General features: G+C 48.9%; 1 protein-coding gene across 2 annotated transcripts; it reads left to right on the top strand.

The window, feature by feature from the left end:
• Positions 1–1389: 1389 nt before the first annotated feature.
• Positions 1390–9547, top strand: PDIK1L (PDLIM1 interacting kinase 1 like). 2 transcript variants are annotated; one of them, XM_050326484.1, is made up of 3 exons: positions 1390–1462; positions 2168–3590; positions 6344–9547. In XM_050326484.1, exons 2-3 carry the CDS (start codon positions 3306–3308, stop codon positions 7082–7084), a joined length of 1026 nt encoding a protein of 341 aa, XP_050182441.1. In that variant the 5' UTR covers positions 1390–1462; positions 2168–3305; the 3' UTR covers positions 7085–9547. The 2 variants fall into 2 exon arrangements, with proteins under 2 accessions (XP_050182441.1, XP_050182442.1); XM_050326485.1 differs by having other exon boundaries at positions 1421–1462; positions 3289–3590.
• The last annotated feature ends 587 nt before the right edge of the window (positions 9548–10134 follow it).

Genomic DNA, 10134 nt, shown 5'->3' with positions numbered 1-10134 from the left:
GCACAGGGACACAGGTACATGGATACAGAGGTCCATGGATGCCCAGGCACACGGTGTCTGGGTACACAGAGCCCATTCCTCCCCCAGCAGGGCAGCCCTGCAGCTGTTTTGGGAGCTCCTTCCGGACCGGCTCACGTGTCCAGCAAGTGACCGTGCCGGGGCTGGCCAAGCACATCTTGCAAAACTGTCCCCGTTTCGGCACTTGGGGCTCTTCCAGCGAGGAGCTGGCACAGGAGTGGGGCTGGCTGGGCACAGGGCAGGGCAGCACAGGGGGGAAGATGCTGGGATTGGGACACTCAGATGTGCACCCACGACTTGCCCCTGTGCAGGGGGGACATTGATTAACTAATTGCTTCTGGACTCGATTAAGGAGATTCACGGGAATGGAGGGGTTATAATGCCCTAAGCAGCTTTTCGAACCCACAAGGGACTTGTTGGCCCCTAATTGGCTTGGGGCAGCTTAGGCAGGACCCAGGGCACTAATCACCCCTGGGCTCCTTCCCAATTAACCCCGGAGAGCCCACTGTGGGAATTATCTCCCTCTGCTTGTCTCTACAGGGCTACAAGCTGTGGGTGGCCTTGGCTTCTCCCAAAATGGTCCTGTGGTGGCTGAGCAATGTTTGAGGAGACAGCAGAGGCCATAACAGGAGCCCTGTGCTCCCCAGGTCCTGGGCATGAGGGGTATCTCCAGCACTGCAGCCTGTGGAGGAAAGGGGGCACAGAAATGGGGCAAAAGCTCTTGAGTCACCGTCACACAAAGCCAGACCACAACCAAGGGCAAGAGGGGCTGTACTGACTTCTTCTGGATGCCAAGCAACAAATCATAGAATCCTGGAATGCTTTGGGCTGGAATTAGACCTTAAAGAACACCTTGTTCCACTCCTTGCCATGGGCAAGGACACCTTCCACTAGCCCAGGTTGCTCAGAGCCCAATCCAACCTGGCCTTGGACACTTCCAGGGATGGGGCAGCCACAGCTTCTCTGGGCAAACCTGTACCAGGGCCTCACCTCCCTCACAGGGAAGGACTTCTCCCTAATTAATAAAGGGGGTGGGGGGGAATAAAATAAATTAATACAATTATCAATAATTTAATAAATATAATCAATAAACCAATGGTTAAATAACAAATACAAATATCAATAATGATAATTATGATTACGATGATGATAATAATAACAATAAAAGCCAAAACGCCTCCAAATCAGAGCAGGGCCGTTGCTGCCGAGGATGAGGGGCGGGGGGAGCGGGACGAGCCGGGTGGGGGGCACTAGGACCGCGCGTCCCCCCCAGCGTTGGGCCCCCTCCCCTCTGCCCGCCCCCTCTCCCCGCTGACCAATCCGAGATCTCGGTGGTGAAAGATGGGCGTGGTCATGGTGGGCGTGGCGGGTGTGGGCGTGGCCAGCGCTGAGGGGAGGGAGCGCAGCCCTAAGATGGCGGCCGGGCGGCGGCGGCGGCGCTGAGGTAACGAGGCTTCCCCCGGCCCGACCCGGCTCGGGGGCGGCGGGTCCGGGCGGCCCCACATCCCCCCCGGCGGGGGTCACAGCAGGGCGGGATCCGCGCTGCGGCTGCGATGGGCCCGGCACCGGCGCTGCTCTGGCAGGGCCCGGCGGGCCGGCAGCGGTGCCCGGCGGTGATTCCCCCTCACAACCGCGAGCAGGAGGGAGACACGTTATTCTTGCCATTTATATAACTTATATCACCTATATCGCTTATAATATTTATATTATTCCACGGTTATCGCCGCCGACGAGGCGGGCGGCGCTTCCCGGGCCCTCAGGAGCGGGCGGGAGCGCCGGCCCCGTGCGGCCGCCCCGAGCAGCGGGGGGGGGAGCGTTTATATAATTTATATCACTTCTATCGCTTACATTATTTATATTGTTCCACCATTACGGCGCTAACGAGGCGCTTCCCCCCCAGCAGGAGCGAGGGGAGCCCCGGGGCCGGGCTCGGTGTCAGGGGGGCGTTCGCGGCTCTGAGCCCGGGCTGACCCTGTTTGAGTAACGCGTTTTCCTCGGGGGTTGTTTTGGGCCAAATGTGCACCGCAGGGCTTTGCTGGAAGGTTAAAATATCTGTGTAGCAATTGCCTGAGACTGATGATACCTTTTTTCTCTCTCTTTTTTTCTTTTTTTTTTCTTTTTTTTTTTTTCATTTAAAAAAAAAAAAAAGATACCTAAAGCAGTGGAAATACTTGAAAGCTTGCTACTAATAACAGGCTGTTTCAGTGTGGTCGTTATTGCCTGGTTTACTCACATAAAGAGAATTACCTTTATCACTGGCAGTCTTAAAGCTATTTTAGTTCTGATCTATTAGTGTGACTTTATTTATTTTTTTTGGTTTTGCGTTTTCGTTCTGTTTGACCAGTGATCCTTGGCCAGCCAGGCTTTATTTATTTTTTTTTTTTAATTTATTCCTGTCTATAGTCAGTGTCCCGGTTTGGTTTGGTTGTGTGAAGGTGGTACTGGTGTTTGGTTTGTAATCTTGCAGGGAAGTGTGCAGGGAGGGTCATAAATCTGTAGCAGGGTTTGGTGGCTTTTTTTTTGTTTTTCCTTTCTGTGTGTGTGTGTGTGTGTGTCTCTTGTTTTACTTTTAGAGCGATATCTGAACTGGTTTGCTTTGCTCTGTTGGGCAAAAGTGAAAGTTAGATGCTGGGTACAAACTTCTGCAATCAGTTACCCTTTTTAACTTTGTGTAACTGTAGATTCCTCATGCTGGGGAGGCTCGATGAAAAATCAGCCACGTTAAAAACATAAATTGGGAGCGATCCAAGCTCCGTCTCTTCTTAGTAAAAGAGCTTAATTATAACAGAAACATTTACTCCCGCAGTCACCTGCATAAAAAGCAGTTAATTAAATCTGTTAGTGCCCAACCCACGGGCTTCAACTGGAACCTCCCCACTCTCCGGGCTGGATGGGGAGCATGACACCCTCCTGTTATTCCTGCAGATGCTCATGGAAGACACAGAGGGAGAGGAGCAGGAACGCTCACGATAGTCCTGTCTCGGCACGATACCAGTCTAGGTTTGAACTGTTGCCACCTTGAAAACTGGGCTGTGTTTGAAATCTTAATGAAAAAAAAATGATGTAACTCCGTTTTTTTTTTACCTGGTCCGTGGCGACAGCTGCAGGTTTATGGGATAGCTTCTGGAATGTTCCAGCAGTCCAACCCTGCATTCATGGCGGGGTCTGGGTAGGCTGCCACGCCAAAAACCCCCCCTTATCCGGGGGGGAAAACACAGCCCAGTTCTTGTTCCTAAGTTTTAGTTCTGTGGGTTTTTCCCCCTTCCCCAGAACCTTTGCTCTTGAAGATGGTGAGTAGCCAGCCTAAGTACGATCTAATTCGGGAGGTTGGTCGTGGCAGTTATGGTGTGGTGTACGAAGCGGTCGTCAGGAAGACCTCGGCACGGGTCGCGGTGAAAAAGATCCGGTGCCACGCGCCGGAGAACGTGGAACTGGCTCTGCGGGAGTTCTGGGCACTTAGCAGTATCAAGAGCCAGCATCCCAACGTCATTCACCTGGAGGAGTGCATCTTGCAGAAAGATGGCATGGTGCAGAAGATGTCCCATGGCTCCAGCTCCTCCCTGTATTTACAGGTACACGAGGCCGAGGGAACGGGGTGGAAGGAATCACTGGCGGGGTGTCAGCTTTGGGGTGGGGGGGAAGGAGGTGGGGCAGCCCAGGTGGTGTTTGTGAGGTGTGCTCAGTCAGGAGAGGGTGTTGTTTGCACTGCTGACACCCCAAAGTTAATCTATATATGTCATGATTTGAAGCCATGCTGCTCTAAAAGACTCCAGGTTTAATGTGTTTAATGCAAATCTGCTTTGACAATTTGAGGAAGCCCCACAAGTTAAACCCAGGGGAGCTAAGGGGTGTGGTGTGCCCTGGCAGCAGGTTAAGGAGCAGACATGCACTGATGTCTTGGGACAGAGCTCTGAGGAATTTCATCTCAGGTGTCCTTGGAAGAGGAAATCACTGTCTTGATTTAGGAAGCCAACACTTAAAATTCTTCCAGAAACAATAAGGCAACTGGTAGCATGTCATGAGCTGTTTGGGTTTTTGGATAAATAACTACTAATCTCTCAAAAGAGTGGTAAAGGCATGATAAATAAGGGAATAAATACCACTCTGAAAGTGTCCTTCAGGTTTAAAGATGTGTACTTTCGAAGAATAAGTAGTACTAGAAAGACTTTGGAAGATATTCTAATTAATTCCTTTGCCAAGGAGCTGCAGAAATCTGTGCCTCTGGTTTAAAAAGTCCGTAGCCTGCTCAGTGTTTGTGTTATCCCTGGTCAGCTTTTATCACTTCAGTTTTTACTCTCATTCCTGCGTGTCTGATGTGGACGTTTTGCTGGTGGAGATCCAGCTGACAGCCCTTCGGATCCCGCTGTGCCGGGCGCTGTCCGAGCCTGAGAACGAGGATTCTTGGCTTTGTGACCTCCCCTGTCCTCGGGAGGTGCCACTGATTTTGCTTTCATGAAGGGATTTTAGGCTAAAACAACGCTGGCCAGCTCTCATGTGGGAGGAATTAGTGCTTTACCTTCCTGGTTGGTAGTGGAGCTGTGTGAGGGGTTGTGTGGGCAGATGTGCAGGGAGGAGCTTCAAAAACCCCAGGGCAGAACTGCAAGGTGGGGACGAGCTTCCAGGTGACCCAGAGCACTGGTTTGGATGACGAGGAGGGTGGCACATGGATCTGGCTCCTGTCTGGTGCAAGCTCCAGGGATTGTTTTCCTGCTCCAAAGAGCAAAGGGCAGAGCTGAGCTGACTGTGACTGGGGTCACTTTGTAACAACCTGGGCTAAAATGAGGACAATCAGCCCTCCCTGGGTTTGGCCTCTGCTGTCCTAGGTGTGTGAGGAAGCAGGGGAGGGGGTGTCAGTGCTTCCTGAAGGGCTTTGGGGCAGATGCTTTGTGTCAGCCAAACCAAATCTGGAGGGTTTGAGTCCTAAACGAGCCTGGCCTTGTGGAGCTTTGCTGCTGTCAGAGACCCAGAGGTAGATTTTGTTGTCTTAACTCTCAGAGCAGATGCAAGTGCAGCTTCTGTGACTCCAGGGAGGGCAGAGCTGTGTTGGTGCTCACTTGGCAGAGGAGATGCCCTGTTCTCCTGAGATACCTTAATCTCTCTGTTCCTGACTACAAACCCTAAATACGTCACTTTCTAGTTCTAACATGGATTTACTGTCTGGAGTTGGTGTGGGAAGATAGCTGTAAATTACTACCAATTTTGCCCTTGGATGGAAAAGGCCACTTTTTTAAAGCACTTCAAAACGCTTCCCTAAATATTAACCCATACCTTAATTTTTGAAAGCCAGTTTGGTTTATTATCCCTTGGTTTACTACTAACATAAATAATTGCAGGACTTACCTTGCAGAGCCTGCTAAGAGGCACCTCAGAGGAGCTCAAGAGGCAAATGTAGCTGTGTAAACAGGATTAGTAAAACTGATTGCTGGTTTTGCTTTGCTTTTTGTATGAAGCAGCTGCTAGACTTGTCTTCTAGAAAATAGCCTGTGGATAATGATGGTGGGAAAGGCACTACGTGCTCAGCTGTGCCTGGAGATCAGCGTGCTCCTGAGTTCAGGGATCCTGTGTTAACTTGCTGGAATTCATTAATGTGTAAGGAATGGAGAGCAGGCTTAAAAAAAAAAAAAAATCTCTCGTGGAAGCAGGAGGTGAATGCAGCTGTGTGGAGTTACTTGTGAGACTTTGTTTATCCATGGAAGCTGTTGGCAAAATGGGTGGGACAGGCTTTGTCAGGGTGGGACACTGTCCAGCTGGGACAGATGGGAGGGCAATGGCCACTGAGTATCTTTGAAAATACTGTTATCAGGGTTGAGCTCTGCTGCTGGGCAGGAGTGTGAGCTTGATATGCTCTGCACGGATGAAAATGAGGAGGCTGGCAAATATATTGTGATTTTTTTTTTTTTCTGTTACATAAAAATTTTTGCATAAAGTTGTTTTCGTTTTTTTTCCCCTGTTGCAATATCTTGCTCTCTGGATTGTTGAGAGGAAGATCAACCAACCATAGAATGGTTTGGGTTTTAAGGAACCTTAAGGATCATCCTGTTCCACCCCCTGCCATGGACAGGGACACTTTGAGGTGCTTCCACTATCCCAGGTTGCTCCAAGCCCTGTCCAGCCTGGCCTTGGACACTTCCAGGGATGGGGCAGCCACAGCTTCTCTGGGCAACCTGTGCCAGGGCCTCCCCACTCTCACATGGAGGAATTCCTTCTGTATATCCAACCTAAACTTCCCCTCTTCATGAAGATCCAGATCTCACTCATTTTTCCATCATACCCTTAAATTCCCACAATCATCAGGTAGTTATGACATTTCCTTTCCTCGTTGCAGCTTGTAGAAACCTCACTAAAAGGAGAAATAGCCTTTGACCCCAAAAGTGCTTATTACCTCTGGTTTGTCATGGATTTCTGTGACGGAGGAGACATGAACGAGTACCTGCTGTCCCGAAAGCCCAACCGTAAGACCAACACCAGCTTCATGCTGCAGCTCAGCAGCGCCCTGGCCTTCCTGCACAAGAACCAGATCATCCACCGTGATCTCAAACCCGACAACATCCTGATCTCCCAGAGCAGGATGGATGCCAGTGACTTGGAGCCTACCCTGAAAGTGGCTGATTTTGGGCTGAGCAAAGTGTGTTCAGCCTCAGGACAGAACCCCGAGGAGCCGGTCAACGTAAATAAGTGTTTCCTCTCGACTGCCTGCGGGACCGACTTCTACATGGCCCCCGAGGTGTGGGAAGGACACTACACGGCCAAGGCAGACATCTTCGCCCTGGGGATTATCATCTGGGCAATGCTGGAAAGAATCACCTTCATAGACACGGAAACCAAGAAGGAACTGCTGGGCAGTTACGTGAAGCAGGGCACGGCCATCGTCCCGGTGGGAGAGGCGCTGCTGGAGAACCCCAAGATGGAGCTGCTCATCCCCGTGAAGAAGAAATCCATGAACGCTCGGATGAAGCAGCTGATCAAGGAGATGCTGGCGGCCAACCCGCAGGACCGCCCCGACGCCTTCGAGCTGGAGCTGAGATTGGTCAACATAGCCTTTAAGGACAGCAGCTGGGACACGTGACCCGCTGCTGCTCGCCCAGCCCGCGGTACAGCTTCATGGCAGGGGGGGCACCGGCCTGAACTCACCTGCAGGGTGGAGTTTCCTCCCCGAACGAATCTCTCTTTGGGTTTTCCCGGCAGGAATGTTGAGTTGGTGGCCAGTTGTGCTGGTGTGTAAAATACCAGGTGTTCCGGGCCTGCGGGAGACGTGAGGGTGTTCCTTTGTGTGTGCACTGGCAGTGGGATGTTGTAAGAGCCAAGGCTTGATTTCCAGCAGTATGTCATGGAGTATTTCATACATTCCAGTTTCCTATGTCAGTATTAGGAACTCTCATGGAAAAAAAAAAAAAAACAAAACCACAAAAGATTTGCATGCTGGTAGTGCAGATCTTCAGGCTTTGTAATGTAATCTGTGTATATATTTATGTATATGAGTGACTGTGAGTGTGTGGCACTTAAATTATTTGCTGTGGGTCTGAATGATTGGGGTCTGCTAGAAAACTGGGGCGGAGAAGGTGGATGAGAAGCATTCCTTCTTCTCCAGGCCTGAATAACTTTATTATTTATTTTTGTTATCTGATGTCAAAGACTTGACTTTGTAAACAAAGCAATGCAAGGGGACCAGCAGTTTTTGAAGTGCTGAAGTGGCCGAGCTTGGCACTTGGAGCTTCACGAGCTCATCACCAAGGGAGTCAAATTAAAAATGTACAGTCAGGGGCTGGCATGGGCTGGTTCACTGATCATTTGATTTTTGCTTTCTTCTAGTGATCAAATACTTCATTAATCAATTAATCTGCTCTTGTGTCCACAATCCAATAGCACCTTGAGGATTTATAACAGCGGAGTACTGTGCCCTTACTTTATGGAAGCAGGGATGAGGGAATCCAGCAACATAAATTTAAGGTTCTTCAAAAAGGGTGGCAGCACAGTTTTCCCATTAACTGAATCCAATTAATAATACTGGTCATGGCCTTTTCCTGCCTGGAACTGCCCCCAACCCAGTGGGGAAGAGGAGACAGAGGTGACTCTTTTTCTTGTAGAACCCCCTTGTTCTCAAATAGGAGAGAAAACTCATTAACAGGTACGTGAAAGGTGGCAGCCTTGGCTGATTTTTTTTTTCTCATTATTATTATTATTATTCCTCCTTTTAAAGAAGTAATAGTTATTTAAAAGCACAGATGGTAGGGTGGAAAGCTTTGGAGCAGTTGGAAGCTGCTTATCCCCAGCTCCTGTTGCACAGAAGCAGATTGATACGCTGGGAGAGGTTTCACTGAGGCCACCTGACACTGCAGAGCAGACAGAGGCTCTTTGTAACAGCACAACACTTTGTTCTTTTGGCTGCAGGACTGACCTTTCCCATCCAGTTTGACCTTTTGGAAAAAGCAGAGTCTTAAAACTGCCTTTAAAGCGGCAGGAAAGGCCAGTTTTCTTAATAAATTCGATTTAATTTTTTTCCCCCCCCACCCAAATCCTACCTGAAAAGGGCCATAAGCATTTCCTCATATAATTTGGGTCTTGGGTGCTGTTCCCTTGTAGTGCTGGGAGAGCAGTTCTGGTCAGTCAGTGTTTATTCTGTCTGAGCGTGAATAAACAAAACACCCTTTTTTGTTGTTGTTGTTGTTTTTCTGATTTGACCAAACTTCTGAGACCTCACAGACCACTCGTGGTTCTGACCTGGTGCTGTACAAGCTGCTGGCCATCACCCAGGTGGCCTTAATCCTTATTTTTGTTATTTGCTTCCACTTCAGCATTTGAGGGAGCGATTCTCAGACAAATAGACTTTGCTGCTGTGCCAGCACTGTTTCCCAGTTCTCACGTCTCATCAGGGTCACTGGGTGAGTAAAACTTGAAGGGGGTTTATCATTCTTCACCTGAAGCTTTTTAAAAATCCGTGGCAAACTTCCTCCTGCCCTGCCCACCCAAAAGTCAGACTGGAGCAGAATAATTCTGCTCACCTTGGAGGTGCTCTGTAAATCATCTCTGAAGTGTTTCACTGGGCATATTTCACTGCCTACAGTCCAGAAACAAGGGAATGGCACAGGGAATTTTGGTGTTTTGTTTGTTTGTTGTGTTTTTTTTTTGACTCCCAAAGTGTTTCTTTGCACTGATTGCCACTTTAAAGGTTGGGGGTACCTGAAATCCCTCTCATGGTGCTTATCCTCGCTGTTGGGTGACACTGGTAGTCCTCGAGGTCTGTGTTCTGTTTGATTTTTTGTTGTTGTTGTTGTCTGAGGTCGTCTTGTTTTAAAGAAATAAATCAAATTGTCGTAGCAGCTGCGGAGCCGTTCACCAGCGTGACACAAAGTCAAGAGACTTTTCAGCACTTAGAAAAGTGGTTTGTTTTTTTTGTTTTGGTTTGGTTTTGGCCACGTTTTTCTTTAAAAACTGTAAAATATATTTTAAGGAGAATTTATAATGAGGAAAATTATTGTGTAATTTATTAAGTTCATGACTGTTTTGGAAATAAAACCTGAATTTCGATGAAGTTTTTTGAACTTGGTCTGGGGAAGTGGTTCCAGTCAGCACAAGGTCATCCCCTGTGCTTCATCCCAGTCGTACCCTGAGTGATCCTGGGCTTGTGGAAGGTGCTGGCTTGGCTGAGGGCTGTGCTTGCTCCTGCTGTTCTCACGTGGAATAAAGGTGAGGAAACACCATTCCTTATACATGGCACAAAAGCAGAGCAGTCATTTGCATGTTTTAATTACCAGTGCTCTGAACAAAGGGGGTTCTGCAGACTGGGAGTGGGAACAGCGCAAACTGGAAATGCTGTAAATTGAATTTCTCTTGCCGTTTCTTATCCCTACAACAAACCCAAGCCCGGTCATCCCTGTGCCCTGCACCTGTGGATTCCTGTGATTCCTGGTGCCAGAAATGGGCACATTCCCACCTGGCAGGTTGAGTCAGTCAGTCAGTGCAGGCCTGGCACAAGGGAGAGGGTTTGGGATTTAGGTTATTTTTTATTAGGGGGTAAAGGCCTTAATTAAAGGAGAAAGTCACACTGAGTAGTTGCATTTTAAATATAGACACAAGTGGAATTCCTTCCCCACCAAATGAAGAAAAATAAACCTTATG

This window comes from Myiozetetes cayanensis, unplaced genomic scaffold, assembly GCF_022539395.1.
Source record: "Myiozetetes cayanensis isolate MyiCay16 unplaced genomic scaffold, myiCay2020 scf31, whole genome shotgun sequence".
In the NCBI taxonomy this organism is placed as follows: domain Eukaryota; kingdom Metazoa; phylum Chordata; class Aves; order Passeriformes; family Tyrannidae; genus Myiozetetes; species Myiozetetes cayanensis.
Note: the sequence above shows the minus strand (reverse complement) of the source record. Positions and strands in the feature narration are given on the sequence as shown.